A 24447-nucleotide genomic window follows, 5' to 3' on the forward strand; every position below is an offset into this window, starting at 1 on the left:
CTTCCCTTATGCTAGTTCCACTACACTCTCACCAGATTGTGAACTAGTGTTGCATACCATAAACTACTAGTACAGCCAAAAGCAATCCCACGGAATGTAAATTGTGCAAATGAGGGCAATATTCAGAGTTGAATGTAGTACTACCTTAACTGCTTTAAATTACTAGTGGTATCGAGGAATACTGCGCAGAGTGCAGGCTGACGTCAGCCTTGAGAGGTCACAAACAACAGCCACCTCAGAATGGTTTTGACTGTAGCCGCGCCTGCGTCGTCCTCTTTATAAGCAGGGGAGCACGTGACAGCGCTCAGTAGTGCAGGAGTTGTTTGGTGATTACTGGAGGCGCAGTCATTCAGAGCCGCAGACATGTCTTTGGAGGTAAAGCACTGTAAATGAGTGAAGAGCTATTGCACAAAGAGAGCCTTGATGGTTCTGCTTCAAAATTATTGTGAATGTTTTAATGTATACCGCTTTGGCTCCAGCAGTATATAAATGATTTAAATAAATAAATATCCAGTAGCCTTCCACACCATGTGCACGTCCTTTTTAAAAACTATTTAATGTGTTATTAAACCCGCGGTATGGAATATAAAGATATTTGACTGATATTGTGCCTCTCCACCCAAATGAAAAAAAGTTTACTGGGGAGACTTATTTTTAACCTTGATTCCTAGAAGGTGTACTCCAGGGCTCAAAGTTATCTCTATTTTTATTTAATGTCTTCAATACAGCTAATTTTAAATGTGTTATGAAATAGATATAGAATACGATTTGATTTGTCAGTATCTTTAACCCAACTTGGTTGTGCAAAAGAACCTTGCCCCACAAGTGATCCCATCTCTCCTTTTCCCATCTGGGAGATCTGATCTCTCAAGTCCTTCACCCGCACAGCTGCCTACCTTTCCAAGAGTTGATCTCTTCATCATCAGCAAGATTGATACACGCTGCTGGTGCCCATCCCAAGGCCTTCCTTCTGACTGACTCCGCCTATGCGGAAACTGGAAGGCCGTGGGGTGGGCGAGAGCAGCGCGTATCAGTCTTGCTGCTGGTGAAGATTGGCCCTTTAAAGGTAGGCGTTAGGAGAGGTTTCTGTGTTTAGCTGGTGGTTGTTGGGTATCCTCACCAGCTAAATCGTAGATATGCTGCTACTGTGTAGAGCCACTTTAAATACCCAGGAAAGCGTGCTCGCAGTAGACTTTTGAATCTTTAAGATTTTATTCCCACTCTCAGCTGTTGGACTGGCCATGGATTCTTGGGGAGGGGAACTGATTATATTGTTGAAAATGTTATTTCCTGAATGGTACTACTGTTTGTATTTGCTTCTTACTGCTGGAATAATAAAAATCATTTAAACATAAATACCCAGGAACCTCTTTGGCCTCCCTTTAGGCTTCAGGTACTAGGACCGATATCTATCTGCTCTAAACCTCAACTGGAGTGACACAGGCACATGGGCCGTGGAGGGGGCTGAGAGTATTAGGCAAATTATTTACTTGAACTTTCTATATGGGATTTAATTGCGGTACATATGCAGAGCAAAGCAGTCTTATAATCTACACAGTAGGTATTAGAAAAGAACTACAATTTCAGCTAGGACAGAATCAATCATACTCCCTAGTATAGGGTTCAGTGTGCAAATATTTTGGTTGCATCTCCCACATTGGCTTTTCTGTCACCTGTACCACCATTCTGTCCAAAGGTCAATTTGAGCAGTCTACAATTAGATATAACAAAAAATGTAATCATAAAAGTTAATAAATAAGTTGTAGGTGATAACTCTTTTAAAATAATTGAACTAATCTGTGACGAGCTTTGAAGTGTTGTCCAATGTAAATTAAAAACCTGCTGTTTTTCCCTATAATCAGGTTGACTTTAAAAAAGCGGCAGATGATGTAAGGAAGTTAAAATCAAAACCAGCTGATGATGAAATGTCAGAAGTGTATTCACTTTACAAGCAGTCAGTGGTTGGCGACGTCAATAAAGGTGTGTCTTAATGTTGACAAGAATTTCAGAGGATTTGGCAGCCAGGGACCCAATTTATAAAATAAAAATTCATTGCACGTACAACTTAATTTAATTGGCTGTTAGACTTAAAAGCCAATTGTTGGATGTTAAGGTGCACTAATTGGCAGTTGCACATGTAACTGACCTTAACTTGCTATGCTAGAAGCTAGGTACCCAATTGGTCAGATGCAGCCTCTAGGGGGTGTGGCCATGGGAGGGACATGCCTTCGAGTTATGTGCCCGTGTTATAGAATACTAGAGGGTGCTTGTGCCTAAGGGTAGGTGCAAACCGACACCAGTATTCTATAAGTGCAGTTCTAAGTGAAACTGATGTTATAGAATTTGTGTTAAGTTGCCCATTATATGGGCACCTAAATTTTGGCACCATTTATCAGATGTACCCCTTAAGGCTTAGTGAGTTGGCAAATGTGTGCCTTTGGTGTGCACTTGGGAGAGATTTCCTGAGTTAGACAAATGTAAACTTATACACCACCTTAGTAACTTTTTTACATTTATTTGCATCAAATTCCAGTGGTATCTGGTTGGTGCTAAAATAATTACATATTGAATATGTAAGTCTGATAGTATATATACGTTTGAATGGGCTCCTGGTTGTGAAATTAATATGACCCTTATAATACCATAATATGCCCAAGGATTGGGGGCTAGTAGATCCTCTGAACTTCAGTCAGGGGGAAGGGGGGGGTGGAAGGGAGAATATTGTGCAAATTGAGCTGTATCTGGAGCAGATATGTGTAGGAAGTAATGATATGATGAATATAAAGGATATCTTTGACAGTAGGAGATTGTATAGAAGGGGATCTACTGTGGGTGAAATGGATGAGGAGGAGCTTGGGCTGTGGTATGTAAGAGTGTGGGCACATGTGGAGGGGGGGAGTCATTTGTAAGTGGGATGTCTGAATCAGGATGGGTGGTATGTATATATGAACCCAAAGAGAAGGGGGGCACCAGGTACATAATGAGCAGCCTTTTTTCCCCACCATACACAGACAAAGCATTTCTTTATGCTGGGGTGAGAGAAGGTGAGTGTGGCAAACAATGAATATGTTACCAGGCAGAACGAGAGGATTGATGAATGAAATTGTGAGATGCACAGCTACTACTCCTATCACTGTTCCCCCTACCCCCAAATCTTCTTAGAAGATGGAGTCTTTGTCCTTCCCTCCACCACACCACACATGCACACACTTCTCAGTCTTTCCCAGCCATCTTCAATGATGGCTATTCCACTGAATGTGATCATTCCTTTTCATGTTAACTTAATTGAAAGATGCACTGTATATGCCCCTAGGAACTTGTTTAGAGATGCTAGTTGTTTTTTTTATTTTTTTGGGGGGGGGGGGGTTTACAATACTACTACTGCTATTATTTTTATTATTTCTATAGCATTGAAAGGCATATGCAGCACTGAACATTTTAACATACAATAGACAGTCCCTGCTCAGAAGAACTTACAATCTAATTTAGACAGAACATTTCAGGGTTGGGGACAAATGATACAGTGGGTATAGGTATCTGACAGCAGTGAGTGGGAGTTAAGAGTTCAAAGCAGTTTTAATTGCAGACATTGGTTAGGGCAACCAAAAATGCTGCTTGCTAGCAATAGCTATGCTGACAGTGGGCTTTTAGCTTGGATTTGAATACTGCTAGGTATGGAGCACGACATATTGATTTAGGCAGCCTGGAGTCTGGAGTTGGCAGTGGAAGAGAAGGGTACAGATAAGAGGGAATGAATGGAAATCACGGGGGGGGGGGGGAGCATTGGAAGAGATAGTGAAGAGAGATATTGGGGGGGCTTCAGAGTGAATGCACTTGTAAGTCAGCAAGAGGAGTTTAAACTGTATTCGGAGCCAATGAAGTGACTTGAGAGGGGTAATCCTGAGAATAGCGGCTCTCACGGAATATGAGTCATTCAGCAGAATTTTGAACGTATTGAAGAGGTGAGAGATGAGTGCGCAGGAGGCCTGAGAGAAGTATGTTGCAGTAGTCTAAGCACGAGGTGATGAGAGCATGGATAAGGGTTTTGGTAGTGTGTTCAGAGAGAAGAGGACAGATTTTGGTAATATAGAGGAGGAAGCAACAGAATGTGGCTGTTTGTTGGGTCTGAGCAGAGAAGGAGAGAGAGGAGTCAAAGATCACCCCAAGGATGCGAGCTGATGATGAGACAGGGAGGAGGATAGTGTTAGCCACAGAAACGGAGAACGGCGAGAGGGGGGGGGGGAGGTGAGTTTAAGTGGAAAGATAAGGAGTTCAGTTTTAGCCATATTTAGTTTGAGATGGTGGTGAGACATCCAAGCGGCAATGTCGGACAGGCAGGCTGAAATTTGGGCTTGAACTCCTGTAGAGATATCTGCTGTGGAGAGGTAGATCTGAGAGTTGTCAGCATAGAGGTGATATTGAAAACCATGAGAGGAGATCAGTGTACCAAGAGAGCAGGTATATATGGAAAAGAGGAGAGGGCCCAGGACAGAGTAATAAAGAGTTCTCCTTCCTTCAATATTGTAAGCTTTGATTTGTTATATTCTCTCAGACTGAGAAACAAATATCACAGTTCCATGCTGGTCATGCCTTGAAAAAAAATCTCCCTATCGCACACAGGCAAAATAGATTATAAAATTAATTTCTTCCTTGGAGAATGGGAAGCAATTTGGAGTCATAGAAATATAGAACATGATGACTGAAAGAAAATATGGCCTTTCCAGTCTGCCCATCCAAACCATTTTCCCAGCCCCTGCCCCCAAGACATTCTTGGTGCTTGCCTCCTGCTTTCTTGAATTCTGATAATACCTTCATAGGGAGGCTGTTTTACATTATAGAAGTTCATGTAAACTGCTCTGAATTGACTCCCCAATCATTAATAGTGGTATAGAAGCTTCCAATAAACTTTGTAAAGAAATTTTCTTGAGTCAACCTCCTTTTTCCCTCATCCCAGAACCTCCGAAAAATTCAAGTAACACAAATGCATTTAAAGTGCTCCTGCATTTCATGCAAGTTTACCTTCTCAAAACTTTATTGCCAAATCTAGTGCAATAAAAAAAACATTTGGAAAAACTTATCAGTTAAATACAGCAATTTCCACTTCCGATGGTGCCCAGCAATCCAACAACTGCTTCAGGAAAGAATGAGGATAATACATAATTAAGTAGACGCCAGCTCAAATTAAAACAATTCTTAGCATTCTTGGTATATTCGGCACCATTGCTTTTGCAGATATATAAGTAAAATTTTAAAAACATTGATCACAGTATTTGAATATTAACTTGAAAGTATGCTATATTTGGACTCCCCAAAATCTCTCTCTGGGCACCTATTCAGAATTTGACACCTACCGCTAATAAAGCCTTCTCTTATGTGCCTGCCGGATTCTATACTCTAGATGGTCAATCCCTTCCCACAATCTGGGAGTTGCAGAAATCCAAATACTTTTCTGAGCATGTGCTCCTTCAATCTTGAGAGAGTTGCAGTTTCAATTTCTGCATGCAGGTCTTCTGATCTGCTCTGCATCTTTTTCTTATTTTTCGCTTAAAATTCAGGTTTTTTTTTTCTGGTGGCTTCAGTGCCATGACTACTACTACTACTATTACTACTATTTATTATTTCTATAGCACTGAAAGGTGTACACAGCGCTGTATATTTTAACATACAGTAGACAGTCCCTGCTCAGAAGAGCTTACAATCTAATTTAGACAGGACATTTGAGGGTTGGGGAGATTATGGTTGAGGAAATGATACAGTGGGTATAGGTATCTGACAGCAGTGAGTGTAGTGTCCTTTGCCAGAGGAAAGGATGCAGTCCCAAGGAGCCAGACTGCTGCTTTACAGAGAAACTTCAGTGGACCTGTGGAGCCAGCCTGCTGTGTGCCACCCTTCTCGGACTTGGGATCCATTCCCCTGGGAGCACGCCTGCCCTTTGACCATGTCAGGAGTTTAAGTGCAGGCTGTATGCATCCTGAGAAAGTCCCTCCAGGTTTCAGGGTGCAGGCTGCGTTAACTGCCCCCGGTCGTGTGGAGAGGTTCTGTGGGGGCAGAGGTTACAAATGGAGCCCATCTAACTGGCAGTTTGAAGATTTTCAAGTTTGGTCATTTTGGAGCAGTTCTGAGGCAGAAAATCCTTTTCCTCCATTGAGCTGCAGTGTACAGAGCTGTCAGGCAGGCACTTTAGATTGTAATTATACCTCCATTATTTCCTATAGGAGCTTTGGGGATGGTAGGATTACCAGACGTCTGGATTTCCTCGGACACGTCCTCCCTTTTGAGGACATGTCTGGGGGTCCAGATGGCTTTTCAAAACCTGGCACTTTGTCTGGGTTTTGAAAAGCTTCCATCAAATTGCTGTTGGATAGGAAGGCATCTGCACATATGCGGATGCCCTCCTGCCAAACAAGAGCAGGGGGCAGGACTGGGGTGTGACAGGGTGGGGATGGGTTGAACTGGGCGGGCCTTGGAGTGGGTCTAGGGGTCTGGATTTTCCAAACGGAAAATCTGGTGACCCTCCTCTGTGGAACTCTGTAAAACTAATTTTTCAGAGTTTTTGAGGGTAGGATTCAGGTCTTCCACCTCCCCAAACCCCAAATCACTATTTTTTTTTTTTTTTTTTTTGCCGTTTTTGGTGCGAATTTGCTGGTGGATTTTTATTGATCTTTTTTTTCCAAAGCTTACTTTTTGCCTCAAAACCCATTGATTTTGTTTCAGATCAATTGGGATGGACTCCTACGCCCCTAATCTGTTGACTACATGTATTGCGCTGGATTGGCTCCGGAACAACCAGTGGCGTAGTGGTGGTGCCCCTTATCTCTAATTTTCCCGGCATGAGCAGCATCACAAACTTGCTCCCTGCATCAGCTCTCCTTCTAACATCACTACCTAAGCGCAGGCCCTGGAAGTGATATCGGAGGGAAAGCCAACACAGGTGCGAGCAGCAGGTTGGAGTTGCTGCTCATGCCCTGAAGAGGTATGGTGGTGGTGGGGGAATGAAGGCGTGCATGCACAGTGGTGGAAGGGGCGGAGAGGAAGATGGTTGCTGGGGCGGACCACTACCCCAGCCCCCACCTTACTAAGCCACTGGGAACAGCATCTGTGTCTGGAGGAAGGAGCGGGAGCTTCGGGTTTCACCTCCTCTGGGTCCTCCAAGACTGGGGAGCAGGGTATGAATTTTCCCAGGATTTCATTCGGCTCCTTTAAGAGCATATTCTTCAGACCCAGCTCATTTGATGCAGCCAGTGGGCCCGTCACCACCTTCCAAGCTGGTCACTCTGGTGCCAGAGTTCCCTGTGTAGGAACCCTCTCATCCAGTTATGACATATCTCGATTGCATTAGTTGTCACATGGATATTATGCCTATCCTGTCTCCTGACACTGTCTCTTTTGGATGCTGATGATACCCGTGCTGGAACTAGTCAGTATGATATCTTGGCTTATGTGGTGTCAGTGCATCGGACTCTTTGGATCTGTCATTGGGCTGGGGTCTCTGTCTCCAAGGCCACTTTAAGCAGACTTCCTTTCAAGGATCAGCTTCTTTTTGGGAAAGGTCTGGATGATGGCCAGTGTTGCTGATTGCCCCCCTAAGTCTCTCCCTGTGAACAAGTCTTGGTGGGCTTCAGGAGGGGACCGTAGTACTCTTCGTTCGTCCCTCCCGCAGATTTCATCAGGGATCTTTGGGCTCTTCCGCCCAGAGATATTCTGAGGGATAACGACCCCTTTACAATAATTTCAATTCCAGACATCCAGGGGTCCGGCTCCCGTTCTGCTGCTGCCATAAAAATCCCCAATGATGGCAGAAGTCAGGTGGGGGCTTCCTCGTATCGAGGGCTGGCTCTCTGTATTTATCTGGAGTGGGCTTGAATATCCTCAGATCAATGGGTGTTGGACTTCATTCAGGAGGGGCACAGGATAGACTTATTTTGCCTCCCTCCAGATCTGTTTCTGGACTCTCCAGCAGGTCGGCCAGAGGAGTCGTTGAAAGTCTACACTACCCTGCAGAATTTCTTGGACATCCGAGTGGTAGAGCCTGTTCCAAACGTTGAATTGGGCTTAGGCAGATGCGTCTTAAAACTTAATGCCAAAGAAAGGCGCGAGGACTGGAGACCCATTCTGGATCTCAAGTCGGTCAATCATTTCTTGCAGATTCCTCATTTCCACATGGAAATAAATGTGCACCGTCATAGCTTCTGTCTCACCTGGGGAGTTTTTAGTGTCCTTTGATCTCATGGAGGCTTACCTACATATTCCAATCTAAATGGAGCATCACAGGTTTCTGTGTTCATGTTCTTCAACAGCATTTTCAGTTTGCAGCTCTGCCCTTTGGCTCGCAACAGTGCCCCACACTCTCATCAAGGTGAAAGTTTCTTCCCAAGCTATGCAGACAAACTTCAGAAGCAAATCGGAGATCTCCTGGATCATCTGGTTCCCACAGCCTGGCATTATTTGCAGGTGCTGGGGTCCATGGCAGCCTCTGTGGAGGTGGTCCTCTGGGCCAGAGTGCACATACGCCCTTTACAGGACTCCCTCCTCTCTATGGTCTCCACAGTGTCATCCCCTTCAAATCCTGTTTCCCTGGACGGAACCAACTTGCAGCAGTCTGTGCTGCTTGCTTCAGGGTGAGGCTTTCTGCCAGGGCAAGCCTCTTTGGCTCACAAAGTGGATTACTCTTATGATGGATGCAAGTCTGTTGGGCTGAGGTGCTCACTGTAGGGACTGCTCCATTCAGGGGCAATAGATTCCATGTTAGAAGCTTTGGTCGATCAATCGTCTGGAGCTTCAGGCTATTTGGATGGCGTTACTTGCTCTCCAGTGCACTGTAGAAGGGAAAGAGGTGCGAGTGTTCTTGGACAACGTCAAGAGAACACAAGAAATGCTCCCTTGGGCCAGGAAGTTCACATGCTTTATCGCTGTGTAGAGTTACATCTTCTGTCTCTCTCTGCAGCACACATGGCTGGACCTGGGAGAATGGTCACTCTCATGAAGAGTATTCGGTCTTAACATGCAGCACTGGGGCCAACCACAGATGGACTTGATGGCTTCAGCCAGGAACTTGAAGTTCAGGAGCTTCTTCAGTCAAAGAATGAGCACACAGAAGTTCAACCTTGGCCAGCTCACAAACTCCTTTGTGTTCCCTTCATGGCCTCTGGTCGGGTCATCCGACAGATAGCATCGAATCCTGGCCTAGCGATCTTAGTTTCTCTGGACTGGTCTCATCGTCCATGGTAGGTAGATCTTGTACCTCATCAGCAGGACCGGAAGCTCAAGCTCCCTCTTCATCATGACCTTCAATCAGAGGCTGATGCCCATGGAGAACCCACAGTGCTTTGGTCTTACGGAATGGCTCTTGAGCACTCAGCCTTGATGGGCGCAGTTATTCTGAAGTATTTTTGACACTTTTGAAGTCCAGGAAACCCTCTTACTATGGCTTCTTATGCCAAAGCCTGGAAGACTTTCCAACTATAGTGGACAGGTAGAGCCTGAGCGGGCTCCCATTTCAGTGGTTCTGGCTTTTCTTCAGTCAAGCTTGGATAAGGGTTTAGCTGTGGCCTCATTTAAGATTCAGGTAGCAAACCTGTTGTGCAAGCACATAGGGGTTCCAGTTCGCTTACTGCTCATCCAGATGTGACCAGATTTCTGAGAGGGGCACTTATCTTGCGGCTTCCCTTGCGTCATCCTTTCCCTATGTAGAATCTTAACATCATTCTGCAGGGCCTTGTGGAAGCCCCATTTGAGCCACTTAAGGATGCTTCTCTTCTGGATCTGATGATCAAGACTGTATTTCTGGTCGCCATTGTCTCGGCATGGCATATTTCGAAACTTCAGGCTCTTCTGTGCAGGGAACCCATCCTATGGATCACGGAAATGGGAGTGGATCTCGCAGTACTTTCTTTTCTACCAAAGGTGGTTTCCGATTTCCATGTCAACCAGGCGGTTGCCTGTGTTTGCCTGTGTTTCACTCCATGGGATCAGAGTGAAAATATCGGATCTTACGCATTGGATGTCAGGTGAGTCTTGCTCCACTTTCAGCTGTCTGATCATCTTGTCCTCACTGCCTCATATGACGAGGTAGGCCGGCTGCTAAGACCTTGATCGCTCGTTTGCTTCATATGGCCATTTCCATGACTTACATCACCTGTGGCAAGCAGCCGCCGGTTTCCCTTAAGACCCACATGACGAGAAGTGTTGCTGTGTCGTGGGCAGAGTCTCAAGCGACTCATCCAGATGAAATTTGCAGGGTGGCAACTCTGTCCTCTCTTCATACCTTTACCAAGTTTTACCGAGTGGATGTGATGGCTTACTCTGCCACTTGTGGGGGACCTCTGTAATGAGGACAGGCTCTTCTGTCCCTCCCTATTTATTTATTTATTTAAAAAATTTCACCGCTTAAAGCCTAAGCGGTTTACAACGTAAACATAGTCATGTACACCACGCATGTAATCAGTAATAACATTTTCTACCTAATCCTCCAAACTCTTCTAACTGTTGCTAAAACTAGCACATAGCTAAAACTTAAATAAAACAGATGATCAAAATCTAAAACATTGCTACCTAGTAAAAAGCTGCCATTGCTTTGGTATGTCACCTAAAGTATGAAATCTAGAAGGGATGTAACAGAATAGAAGATTAGGTTTTTACCTTTAATAATCTTCTTTCTGTTAGTCCCTGAAGAATTCCATTCTGCCTGCCCTCTCTGTGTAAGCTCCCTTGTTCGGAATTGCCTGCTTCTTTCTGCCTCTTTTATTCTCCTTACAGGCTTAAGGAACTTCCAGCCAGTCGGTGGATCCGGGAAGTTTGCCCTTCTGTGAGTATGCATATTGCCAATGGCTGTATCATGTGGGTGCTCGTTGCACACAGGTTGGTTCTACATTGTTCCTCAATGGTTTCTCTGTGTTGCCCTTTGCCTATGGGTTACTTGTTTTTATATTTTGCAGAGCAGATCATAACAGAAATTGTTTGTTGCCCCTGTGTCTCCTTATTTTATCATGGATTATTCTGATGTAGTTGCTTGGCTTTGGGACTGAACTGCAGGGGGCTGTAACTCTCTCTCTAAGGTAGGAGGAGCACATGCTCAGAAAAGTGTTTGGATTTCTGCAACTCCCGGATTGCAGGAAGGGATTAACACCTAGAGTATGGAATCCTACAGGGACCAACAGATGATTATTGAAGGTAATAACCTAATATTCCAGTGCTGCAATTGGTTTGTTTTGGGTTTTTTTAATCCACTGGATTTTAGAAATTGCTCTAGCTTCTGTTTTTTTTAGTGATACCATTAATTTATTCAGCACCTCAATCTGACTAAGAGTTCTGTAATTCTTAGCCTCTTCTCTTTTTTCCACTTTTATGAAGAGCACCACATTCCTGCATCTCCAGTCCTCATTACCCACTATTTATGATTCAACACCAGGACTTTGCCAAATGCCTTTTATTTAGCATCTCAATTAAATTAAATTATATTACATTAGTGACTTCTATTCTGCCAGTACCTTGCAGTTCTAGGCGGATTACAAAAGAAGATAACTGGACATTTCCAGGAAAATTACAAATTAGGGTGCTGTTTATATGGTTGAGACTTTGAAGGGAAATTTACAAGAGTGGCGATAGACATGGAGATGTGTTATGATTTCTTGATAAATTTTTTAAATAGCAGGGTTTTGATTTCTTTTCGAAATGATTTGAAGTCTGTCATTGTCAGCATGTTGGAGATGGGGTGATCAAGTTTTGCTGCTTGCGTTGCTAGTAGGTAGTCATACATCTTCTTGCGCTGTGTACCTTTGAATGGGGGGGGGGGTAAATGGGGTCTGAGTTCTCCTTTGTCTGGTTGTTTTGTTCCAGTTTAGGTGATTGTTTAGATATGTGGGGGCAGTGCCATTCATTACTTTGAATAATAGTAGAATTTGAATAGTATTTGCGCTTGTATAGGTAGCCAGTGTGAGTTTAGGTATGCTATGGTGATGTGGTCATATTTGCTTAGTGAATAGATCAGTCTGAGGGCTGTGTTTTGTATTGTCTGTAATTGTTTTATCATGTTTGTGGGGCACGACAAGGAGAGGATGTTGCAGTAGTCAAAGTCCTAGGACTAGGGATTGGACTATGAACCTATATTGCTCTTTGTCAAAGAATTTTCTTATTTTTCGCACATTGCGCATGACTATAAAGGCTTTCTGGATGGTCTTGTTGATTTGGATTTGCATGGTGCAGCATCTATCTATCATCACTCTAAGGAGTTTTAGGGTGGACTGTATTGGGTATTTGGCTCCTTTCACTGGATGCTTACTTTTTTATTTTTTTTTTTTTTTACAGTACTGTTCTCCATTACCTCATGTTCATAGGCTACTCCAGGTATCTACCACATTCTTGGGAAAGAATTCTCCCATTTCCTTTCTACTAACATATAGTAGATGCGGTTCATAGACAACGGCGCGAAAGACAAAAGTGCGCGCCGACAATTGAGCGCAGCGCGCGCTGTCGCGCCGCTCTAAATTACAGTTTTTAGGGGCTCCGACGGGGGGTTTTGTTGGGGAACCCCCCAGTTTACTTAATAGACATCGCGCCGGCGTTATGGGGGGTTTGGGGGGGTTGTAACCCTCCACGTTTTACTGTAAACTGAACTTTGTCCCTAAAAACAGGGAAAAAGTGAAGTTTTCAGTAAAATGTGGGGGGTTACAACCCCCCACACCCCCCACAACACTCCCACAACGCGGCGCGATGTCTATTAAGTAAAGTGGGGGGGTTCCCCCCCACACCACACCCCCACGTTGGAGCACTAAAAACAGTAATTTAGAGCGGCGCAGCAGCGCGCTCTGCGCTCAATTGTCTGGGCGCGCCTTTGTCCCGGCGTGCTTTTGACCTGACACCAGTAGATGCAGATGACCGTACTGTCTGACTTTGCAATTCTTCATTAGTCACTTGAACTTCCTAGTCTTTGAAAATCAATCGAGGTCTACCTTGCTTCCATTTTATGGGTCATTTTCTGATTCTACTTTTAGCACTTCCCTAATAAACAGTGAATACAAATATTAAATAAATCTGCTTTTTCTTCATTAGTTTCTGTACATTTCTCTACTTTATCTCGAGTATTGAACTTCCTTCCATTATTAAAACTATCTAAGAAAAATACTTCACTTTTTTGCCCTTTTAACTATTTTAATCTCATTTCATCTCCTCTCTTCTGACTTCTTTCCCAGCTTCTCTCAGCTTTTCTAGATATTATTGCCATTTTTTTTTCCTTGCAATCTTTCTGCAGTCTTTTATAGTTTGACTGCTAACTTTTCCTGACCTTTGCAACTACTTTCAAAAACCATAGTTTGGACCATAGTTTTATTTCCTCTAATTTTACTATTCAGCTTATAGTTCCTTTGAGATACTCCCCCCTTAACAAATGTAGTTTTCTTAGTCTGGAACCTTCATCTTTGAATGAACTATCTCAGTGGTCTCAAACTCAAACCCTTTGCGGGGGCCACATTTTGGATTTGTAGGTACTTGGAGGGTCGCAGAAAAAATAGTTAATGTCTTATTAAAGAAATGACAATTTTGCATGAGGTAAAACTTTCCTTTAACAGTTAAAAGGAAAGATATAAAAACTAATAGTTTTACCTCATGCAAAATTGTCATTTCTTTAATAAGACATTAACTATTTTTTCTGTGGTCCTCCAAGTACTCTATTTTTTCTGCAGCCCTCACATTTAAAGTTTGTGTTTTCAACTATGTTTCTAGGGCCTTCTTGTCCTTTGACTGTTTTTCTCTCCGTCTTCACTTTCTGCCTTGCATCCATCTTTGGCATTAACTTAATGTTCAATTTTTCTGCTTTCTTTTCAAAATCTACATTTCCATGTCTTATCTTCCCTTCCTATCTCTCTCTTCTTCCGTCCTATTTCCATGGTCTGGCATCTTTCCTTCCTTTCTCTCCCTCCCTCCTTCCTTCCTTTCCCCTGGTCTGGCATCTGTCTCCTTCCCTTCCCCCATGCCCTGGCATCTCTCCCTCCATGTTCTGATATCTCCTTTCCTTCCCTCCCTCCCATGAACTTGGCTTCTTCTCTTGTTCCTCTCCCTTCTCCTTCCTTCCCTCTCTTTCTCCAATTGGGTGCAGCAGCAACAGAAGCAGCATTTCCCTTCCCCCTTTCCTGTGTAGGAGAGGCATTTCTCTTCCCTATTCCCTCCCTCTCCCTTTCCCTGTGCAGCAGCAGCATTTCCCTAGGGTCCCTCTTTTCTATGTAGTAGAAGCATTTCTCTTTCCCCTCCCCTTCCGTTCTCTTCCTTGTGGAGCGGCCCGCGGTCTGGACGCAATCAACAGCATTTCTCTTCCCCTTTCCCTTCCTTTTGGAGCAGCAGCGTGTCTGGCCGGCTCGTTCCGTTCAAAGCCGCGGGTGGCAGCTCCTTGCGAGATCCGCGCCTGCGTCTGAAGCCTCTCTGATGTTGTGACATCAGATGCAGGAGTGGATAGCATGAGGAGCCGCTAACCCGCGGCTTTGAATGGAACGAGCCGGCCAGACACGCTGCTGCTCCAAAAGGAAGGGAAAGGGGAAGAGAAATGCTGTTGATTGCGTCCAGACCGCGGGCCGCAAATAACACCCGAGAGCCACATGCGGCCCGTGGGCCGCGTGTTTGAGACTGCTGAACTATCTCTACCTATGCTTCAATATTGATCCCCACTATCTTGTGATCACTGGATCTCACATGAACAAATCAGGTCCCATATCTCCTCATCCAAGTTAGGAAACAGAAGAGTACCAGTACCAACAACACAAGCAAAAAACAGCAGAGAAAACAAGAGACCAATGGCAAATGATGTCTAAAATTACCAATGAAATGGAAAAATGGGGGGAAAAAATCAATCTAGCTGTCTTCTTTTTAAGAAGTGTAGATGGTTACCAGGATGCTAGACCATTCTGGTGTACAATTTACTTCATTGATTTTTTTTTGCTTGGAGTGGGAAATTTACTTTGATGTGATTCCTCATTATATAACTTGACTCCTGAGGCAGGCCTTACAGCCAAAACATGTGTTGAATTGGAGCCATTGGTTTGTCAAAGACTCTATTCCATTTCATTGGTATTTTGGGACATCATTTTGTCACTGATATCTAATCCTCTCTGCTGTATTTGCTTGTGTTGTAATGAAGTCTGTTTCTCTTCACCCTTAAAAGGGCTAACCACCAGAGTCCAGCTGCACAAGGAACAAGCCCTGCCCACCTGATGAAGGAAGCCTGCTCCTCTTCGTCCCTTAAGAGCCAGCCAGCAGAGACTGCTCCCTTTCTCTCCTGAAGACCAGCAGGGTAAAAGGGAAGCTAAATCTGATCCCTCCTTACTCCACTGGGAGTCCAGCTGCACGAGGGAACAATCCCTGCCCACTCCATCGGAGAAAAAAACCCCCCATACTTGCATACAGTCACTTGCACTGAAAAACCCAGGATGGCAATTGCGAATGGCCACAGATCACAATGGTTCACAGTATTACTGCTCAGCATACTGATAGGCAGCAAAGCCACAATCTCCTACTCAAATCTACCCAACCACAGATCATTCCTTAACCATGATGCTTCCTAAGAAATGCTGTAGCAGCATGGGCCAATAACTTACTTGAATGTGTTGATTACATACAGCACTCAATCCCAACACTGTCTAAATATCCAAAATACAGAAAATACCACCACAAAAACATTAAAGTTCCTCTTACCCATACCAAAGACAACACTTGCGCTCCCATACCTTGCGGCTACTTAAACACATGATCGGTGGTAAACAAAACTTTCTGTTCATGATGGAAACATGGTTTCCAGCACAAGGTGACCTATGGCTACTTACACTATGTCTAAGTGGATACAATCTTGTCCACATACCCATAATAGAAAAGTATGGCGCAGTGGTTAAAGTTACAGCCTCAACACCCTGAGGTTGTGGGTTTAAGTTTATTCAAGTTTTTGATTACCGTAAATGCTTATCCAAAGGTACAAAACGTTGTACAGAGAAAATTTTAAAATAATAAGTAGACAAACCTTTTAGACCTATTAGACATATAGGACATTCTTGGGCTGACTGACATGCTTAAGCCTCAGAAAACAATGGGAATGGGGGGAGAACTACAATATTTAAAGAAAAGGTACACAGAAGGACAATACAAAAGGGAGTAGGAAAGATAAAGAGATTGCTGGAAAACGGAAAAAGAGAGGAATTTTGGACACTGTTAAAAGTAAAAAAGAAAACACTTTAGACTGCTTTTGAACTTTTGCAGGTTTTGTTCAGTTAAGTATAGAGGAAGAGAGTTCCAGGTCATTGGAGCGGTCACTGAAAAGATAAAGGTACGACGAGTACCAATTATTTTCAAAGAAGGAACATTAAGGGTATGCTGTGAAGTTGATCTGAGGGCTCTCGGGGGGGGTCGTACGGAATCAAGAGTCTGTCTATGAATGCTGGGGCGTTGGTTTTTGTATAGTTTTAAAAGTCAGAAGAGCAATTTTATATGTTATCCTATGTGTAACAGGCAACCAGTGGGCTCTTGTGTCCCTGTGCAAATCACTTAATCCCCCCCCATTGCCCCAGGTACAGCTTGGAAATCTCATATATGAGAATATCCTGCCTGCTTGTCCTCGCATGTGAATGTGCGGTTTAGGTAGTGCTAAAGTTTTTTTTTTTTGTTTTTTTTGAGAGACAATACACTTTAGTACAGGTCCATGCCAGGCTCTGGACGACATCGCCAATATGTGAGAATATCTGTCCTCTGAGAACACCTGCTACAGGTGGGTAACTATGCTTTTCCTCAGCCTCTAGGGACTCTTCAGGGTCAGATTGTATGTACTGGCACGCTCTAAGATGTGTGCTACAATAGGTTTAGGTTCAATGAGCAGGATCTTCTGGGGCGATTTGGCTATTCTGTGCTATAGCTGATTCAAGGACCTTGTCTTAGGCTTCAGGGGCAGAAGCTCTGAGAATGCTGCAGTAAGAAAAGAGGCAACTTCCCAATTCGGCCTTTTTGTGTGCAGCAATGGCAGCAGTTGTTACAGCTGCTTCAGGAGCAGCAACTGCAACTTCCCTCTGGTCCTCATCTTCTGTTTTGGTTCTTTTTGACTTGTAGAAGAGGCCCGTACTTTTCCCACTTCTGCTTCAGCATATACTTTAGGAGCAACTGCGTTTGTTGATGGACTGGTCTGAGTGCACTAACTTAAGCCATCGTGAAGATCCGGACATGTGCTTTGAGCTGCGACATGGTTTATTTTCTATGCTCTCCCTCCCTTTTGACATTTATCATAGGATCTAGTCTACACGTTTTTAAGGTCTTTCTAAACTCTCCTCAGTGTTAATTCTTATTTAAAATTTGAGACACTTTTCTAACATGAGTTGGTAAGACTTAACTAGACTGCAGTTACATTTGAAGAGATTTTTTTAAGCCTTGCCCATCCATATCCTATTCTGCCAAAACCTATTTAGATTGACGTGTTTCTCCTTCTGTGTTTAATTATAAGTATCGCAAGCCTTTTGTGTCAGTTTATAGGTTCCTCTGGATTTAATGTGCTCTTCTTACTTATTATGATTGTCTTTCATTCACTATATTAGAGTACTTTTTGCACAGCTTGCATATTTGATTCAACGTTTTCTTCATTCAAATCACTTTGGTCCTCTTTTAGAAAGCAGATTACCGCGGCGGCTCACAGTAATCGCACTGAAACCCATTGGGAATTAACGGGCTTGGGTGCTGTTGCTGTGTGGCTTTGTAAAAAGAGTGGGGGGTTGCCTGTATATAAAGGCAGATTCTTTGCAATAAGTAAATTACACTGTCAAAAAAAGGGGGGAAGAGGTAGGGGACAGTCAACTTTTATTGAACTGCAACCCCAAAAGCTTATGCTTTTAATAAATTGGTTAATGTATAAGGTGCCACCTGCCTCTGTCGTATTTGGATGGGAATAATAGAGGAAAGGGACTATAGAGAATGACCAACAGGGAAAGAGCTGGACTTGGTGAGGAGACTAGGTCTGAGAAGGGCGCAAGCAGATGATGGGAGGAGGGAAGGGAGTAGGTGAAGAAAAATAGAAGGGAATAAAACTCTGGGGAATAATTAAGACAAAGCAGAATGGGAGGGTTAGGGAAAGTATAAGAGTGGGAAGTTGGGCTGGGAAGGAGAGAGAGAGAGAAAGTTGATAGATGAAAGGTGAAAAGAAAAAGGGTTGAGGGGTGAAAAGGGAGCAATTTGAGTAAAGAGAATGAAATGGAGGAAAGAGCTTTTGTATTTTGCTCATCATAAGAAAAAAATGCATTTCTATTTCTCCAGTGTGTTGTACTACATGGAGAATCTTGATTTCTTGATGCTGTCTTTTAAATTAGTGGGTATATATTTCTGTTTCTAATTTTGTGGCTCCTTGTTCTGTATTTGGTGAGGAGCTGTGTTTTGCATGGGTGCCTGGGAGCTGTGTTTTGAATGGGCAGTATTCTCTTAGTAGTTTTTTCTGCATAAGGATATATAAGCAGAGAATGACACGGGGACAAAATTATCCTTAAGGGTGTGACTTTTTGGACAATAAATACTAAGCATAGTTAATGCAAAACTAATGAAGGAGTGATTATTTGTCTTTTATGAAATGCAGCTGATCCTGGAGCAGCAGATGAACTTGCTAAAAACAAGTGGGATGCATGGAACAAAAAAAAAGGTACTGGATATGCTTTAAAAATGAGCTACTTTGTGCATTAGTGAGCAGGGATTGGGCTAATTCCATATTTCTAATGCAATGTGTCTAGTAGTCCTGAATGCTAGAGTTATGCATCTGAACCTGCAAGCTGCTTGCAGTGTGATATCACTCATCTTTCAACTCTGCCTCCTTCACAGTAGGCCTCCTCAGTTTTTTTTCTGTAAGCAAGTTGCTCTGATGTGTTTCTGATTTGCTCTGTAGCTTTGTTTTTTGGTTTTCTTTCCTTTCATTTTAAGTTTGAGGTTCGGTGCCCAGTTTTCCCCTTTTTAGGACCTCTGCCTGGGAGAAGATGCAGACTCGCACAGTAGAAGTCTGCTAGTAGGATCAGCCCTTGGGGACACTTGTCTAGCTAGCCTGCTGTAATATTTTTGGAGCTCGGGGGCCTTCCCCCTGAGTGCTCATATCCAGGGCAGCTCAGAGCTCAGGATGCTCAAGACTCTCGAAGATGCTGTTCTTATGTTGGGAGGCCAAGAGATGCAGAGTTCCTTTCGGGGGTCGTGACAGGTTCAGCGGAGGTAGAAGGCAGCAAGCCTTCTCTCTCACTCCTCTCCAGCCTCCAAAAAAGCACAATGATGCCAGGTCAGTGGTTGCACACCCTCTCCCCCTCCAACCTTTGCCCTGCCTAGATAGGGGGGCAGGCTCTCAGCTTACTGAATGGTCTGGGCACAAATAGGCACAAATTATTGGGTCTTACAGATCTCTTTGTAGATTCCCCGGCTGGTCAGAGAGAGCCCTCAGAATCTGGGCAATGGTGCAAAGGCTCCTGGATATGGTGGCAAGGCAAATATGCACAGACATGCACAGATAATCATGCGCAGGAAAAATGTGCACAAAACAATTGCATAAAAGACAATTGCGCACAAGACAAATAATCGCAAGACAATTGCACGCATGACAAAAACGTGTGAGACAATCGCGCGCCAACAAACGCGCAAGAAAATCGTGTGCAATATAAATGGTGTATGTGTGTCAGAAAGACGTGTATGGCGTAAAGTGACATGGTGTGACGCTACCTTGGGTTACATGAGTGCATTTTCATTGCTATGGTTACATAAGCATTTTTTGAGAACAGGTGCATCGCTAGGTCAAGTGAGTGCATTTTCATTGCTATGGTTATTTATGCTCTTTTTATACGTGTTGAGAACAGCACGCCCTTCTTTCTCTGCATGACTTTGTCTGTTGCAGGTATTGGTCTTGGTGAATGGTATCTCGCTAGAACTTTGTAGCAGGTATAGGAAGGGGGCAAGGAGGACATCAAAGGCTGCACTAGGAGCTTGGAAACAATATAAAAAAAAAAGATCAAAAACAATCTTTTTTTTGCCTGTGAGTAAACATATCTGCACCCATTCCCATGCGTTTCTCCTGCGTGTATTTGTCTTGCGCATATTAGGCCTGCGCGCGTTTGGCCGCTTGTCTTGCATGCTTCTGTCTAGTGCAAAGTAGACCAGCGTGCGTTAAGTCTGCACATGCCTGTCTTGCGCGTTCTACAGCTGCATGCAACTGTCTTGCACGCAAATGTCTGCGTGTATTTGACTATGCGCATTTGTCTTGCATGCAATTGTCTATGAACCCCTGGATATTCATACCAGATGAAGACTTGGGCTCAGGAAGGTACTCTGTATATTTCAGTGTCAAAAGAAGGGCTCAGATGACTGGAGGCCGATTCTGAACCTCATCAGTCAATGCTACACTGAAAATACCGTTCGCTCAGTCATTGTGGCGGTGGCACCTAGGGAATTTCTTGTCTCCCTCAAATTTGAAGGAGGCCTATTCCCATTTTTCTGTGATTCCATGTTCTGAAGCAGCATTTCCAATTCTCTGCTCTCCCCTTTGGCTTTGCCATGGTTCCTTGCACCTTTCAAAAGTTTCATTTAAAATCTGATTAAATCGCTTATCAAATTCAAAGAGACATACAAAAAAGGTATAAAATGGGAACAGACATTTGGGAATTACAAACATATTAAATTTAATAACAAAACCAAAACTGACAGACACACAGAACCATATGGGTAAATACATCAATAATAGGACAGCAAAACATGGAAAAAAAACAATAAGATGGGAGTTTCCAAAAACAGGTGATGGTGGTGGTAGTAGCACACATGTGCAAGGCAGGGAAACAAGTACACCCATATTTGGATAATTGGTTAATCAGATTCCCAACCAAAGAAAGGGTGAACTGGCAGTCTTCAGAGTGGTTCAACTCCTGTAGGACTTTGGATGGATAGTCAACTTCAAGAAGGGTCACTTAGAACTGCCTCAGTGCTTGGAGTAGCTATGAGTTCTGTTCCACATGGCTGTAGGCCAGGTTTTTCTTCCAGAGCCACGCAGACAGAGGCTCTGGAAGCAAATATTGGACCTGCTATTGAGTCTGTCTCCAGTAGCATGACATTATCTGCAGGTCCGGGGGGTCGATGGAGCCATAGATGTGGTCCCCTGGCTCAGGGCACACATGCTACTCCATGTATCCTCCTAGGAGATTCTAACAGCTAAATGCCAACCTTTTACCATTGGGTGGATCATTGTAATCATCACCCAGTTCAGGGTTGTTGGTCCATAAATACTGAAACTCAGCCATTCACTTGGCATTGCAGGCCCTGGAGAAGTCCCTGGAAGACAATGCGATGGCGGTGGCATACATCCACTGACAAGGAAGCACCAGGAGTGCCCCATTACATCTAGAGGATCGGCTCCTCTTTTGGTGGGCAGAAGCTCAACTGCAAGCTCTATCGGGAATGGAGAATGTTCAGGCCGACTATCTCAGTCAGAAGATGCTCGATTCAGGGGAGTGGTCACTGTCTCCGTCTCCACAAGCATTTGATGCTATTGTTCAGTGGTGGGGGTACCGATTGGATCTCTTGGACTCAATAGCGAACACAAAGGTGGATTGTTTTACAGCTGAAGATACAAGCCTGGAAGCACAGGGTTGGACGTGTTGGTCCAGCCATGGCTGGAGAAGGGGCTCTTGTATGCGTTTCCCCCGTGGCCCATGCTAAGTTGTCATTTGCAGGATCATGAGTCATCCAGGGTGGTTATCTTAGTAGTACGCAATTGGCCTCACAGACCATGGTATGCGGACCTAGTTTGTCTACAGAGAAATGAAAGCCAGTTAATAATTTTATTAATAATAACTTATTTGTATACCACAAGCAGTTCAGAGTGGTTTACAGAGGAAGAGACTGTACATATACAGTGATGTTACAGAGAATATTGTCAAGTACATTGGTAACAAATTTCAAATACATTAGTGAGTTGAAAGAGGTTGGGTATAACCAGAAATATGTCCAAGATACAGCAGATAATGCAGAGATATAGCAAGATAGGAAGGAGTCGGAGAAATTTATCAAAGAGATAGGTTTTAGCTGATTTTCTGAAGGATTGGTAGGAGGGTGCACATGAGATGAGGGTAGTTATACAATTAAGACAGATCTCTTGACTCGGAGCTCAATCCCCATAGAGAAACTGGAATACTTTGGGCTTATGGCATGGCTCTTCAGTGGGCTACCCTAGTAAGGAAGGGATACTCGGAGGTGGTCATTTTCACTTGAGCCAAGAAGCCCTTGATGGTGCTGGCCTATGCCAATGCCTGGAAGACTTTCTGATAGTGTGCTAAGATCAATGTGGAGCCCTTACAAGCCCTGATCTCGGTAGTCCTAGAATTTTTGCAAGAGGAACTTGAGAAGAGCCTGTCAGTCGGATTGTTGAAAGTAGATTTGTCAGGCTTTTCATGTTTTCGAGCTCTGGAAGAGGGAACATCTCTGGCCTCTCACCCAGATATGTCAAGATTCTTTAAATAGACTCTCAGGTTGCACATCCAAAGCAACTACCATTCCCTTCCTGGAACCTTAATACCGTTTTGCAAGGTCTAAGTAGGGCTCTGTATAAGTCCTTACAGGAGTCTTGGATCTGATGGTCAAGACGGTATTCTTGGTAATGATTACGGTTGAGAGGCGTTTGAGTTACAAGCTCTCTTGCAGGGAGCCATTTCTCAAGATTACAGAAGCAGGGCTTTCCTTGCTTCTGTAATCTCTGCAGTAGTCTCTGCCTTCCATATCAATCAGGTAATCCATTTGCCCACTTTTCAGCCTAAGGGATCGAAGGAAAAGGACAAAATATTGCATTTACTATGCATCAGGAGACTGCTTCTTAACTACCTAGAAGTTACAGAGTTTCGATTCTCTGATTACCACCTTTTTGTTCCGAATAGTCATGCTAAGAAAGGCAGGCCTGTGTTCAATGCCTCGATCTCCAGTTAGATTTAAATGGCAATTACCTCCACGTTTGTGGGCTGTGGTAAGCAGCCACTGATCATGTTGAAGGCACACTCCACCAGAGGTTCAGGCGGTCTCCCCTGTGAAGATTTGTAGAACAGCGACATGGTCATACGTTTACCAGGTTGTATAGAGTAGACATGGCAGCCAGGAAGGATGCTGCCTTTGGGTCTTCAGTTCTAAAGGCGGGCTTCAGTAGTCCCACCCTAACTCAGGGGACTGCCTTTGGTACTTCCCTAGAGTTCAGGACTACTAGAAACATTGCATTAGAAAGATTAGGTTCTTGTAATGCAATAATCTTTTTTTTGTAGATATGGCTAGTAGTCCTGAAGCCCTGTCCTGTGAGTAGGCTTCACCTGCCTATGGTCTTAATTTCAGTTTTAATCCGATTGTGAAGAATTTCTCTGTCTCTTAGCTAAGCTGAAAGAAAAAAAAAAAGATAAAAGTCTTGAGTTTTTGCTTCTTAGCAGGACATGCAAGTAACTTATGAGCTCCATAAATGTTAGTGCCGGTTGCACACAGTTTTGTATAATTTTGATAATGTTATACTGTACTGTACTCTGTTTCAGAGCAGAACAGAAGTATAGTGTTGGGGATATCTCCTTCTGGTGATGCCTTCCATTACAGTGGTGCTTGACTGCTTATGTACAAACTGAGGGGGCCGGCGCAAGCCTACTGGGAAGGAGGTTGAATTGAAAGATGAGATCATTCTGCAATCAATTTGCAGATGCATAACCCTAGTGTTCAGGACTACTAGCCATATCTGAAAAGAAGATTGAGGTAAGAACCTAATCTTTCTTTCTGTTTCTGCATAGGTATGTCAAAAGATGACGCCATGAAAGCCTACATTGTTAAATCAAAGGAGATGGCAGCAAAATATGGTGTTGACTCGTAGTTACCACAACCCTGTAACTACCTTCAGTTATCCTGTGTAATAAATGACAGCAGAAATGAACAGGCCCAGTGTTTTTATGTTTAGTTTTTTTAGCCCATTATCATTGGGTTGCTCTTAACATACATTGATTTTCTATTTCTGTGGTGAGATAGGAATTAGAGAATGACATGGGGAAAAAATTTGTCCCTGTCTCCAGCTTGTCCCCATGAGCTCATCCCTGCCCCGTCCCCACGAGTTCTGTCCCGTCCCCGCGAGCTTGGTCCCCGTCCACACAAGCCTCAAATAGTTTTATATTGAACTTATTTTATTAAAGTATAAAAATAAACAATATTCTGTACAATTGTCATTTTATAAATCAAAATTCTGGCTGCCAAACTAGAGAAAGATCTTCAGCTGGCAGGGCTTTGTTTATAAATGTTTATCAACACAACTAATATACTATTTTATCCTAAAGCAGGGGTGTCAAACTCAATCACATAAGGGGCCGAAATCTAAAAATAGGCTAAGTCGCGGACTGAATTTTTTATTAAGATACTTAGGGGTCCTTTTATTAAGGTACGCTAACCAATTTAGCACACGCTAAAAGTGCACCTTAATAAAAGGAC

The 24447-nt window shown here is 43.6% G+C and overlaps 1 protein-coding gene across 2 annotated transcripts; it reads left to right on the forward strand.

The window, feature by feature from the left end:
* Window positions 1–223: 223 nt before the first annotated feature.
* Window positions 224–23906, forward strand: ACBD7 (acyl-CoA binding domain containing 7). Of its 2 annotated transcripts, none has more exons than XM_033934956.1 (4): window positions 224–375; window positions 1863–1980; window positions 18575–18637; window positions 23763–23906. In XM_033934956.1, the coding sequence occupies exons 1-4, from the start codon at window positions 364–366 to the stop codon at window positions 23840–23842; spliced, it is 273 nt and encodes a 90-aa protein (XP_033790847.1). In that variant the 5' UTR covers window positions 224–363; the 3' UTR covers window positions 23843–23906. The 2 variants fall into 2 exon arrangements, with proteins under 2 accessions (XP_033790847.1, XP_033790846.1); XM_033934955.1 differs by having other exon boundaries at window positions 18575–18636; window positions 23759–23906.
* The last annotated feature ends 541 nt before the right edge of the window (window positions 23907–24447 follow it).

The sequence above is a fragment of the Geotrypetes seraphini genome, chromosome 2, assembly GCF_902459505.1.
Source record: "Geotrypetes seraphini chromosome 2, aGeoSer1.1, whole genome shotgun sequence".
In the NCBI taxonomy this organism is placed as follows: Eukaryota; Metazoa; Chordata; class Amphibia; order Gymnophiona; family Dermophiidae; genus Geotrypetes; species Geotrypetes seraphini.

Coding starts and splice junctions, on each gene's coding strand:
- ACBD7 (XM_033934955.1), top strand. Junction 1,981..18,574: donor GGTTGGCGACGTCAATAAAG/GTGTGTCTTAAT, acceptor TATGAAATGCAG/CTGATCCTGGAGCAGCAGAT. Junction 18,637..23,758: donor ATGCATGGAACAAAAAAAAA/GGTACTGGATAT, acceptor TTCTGTTTCTGC/ATAGGTATGTCAAAAGATGA.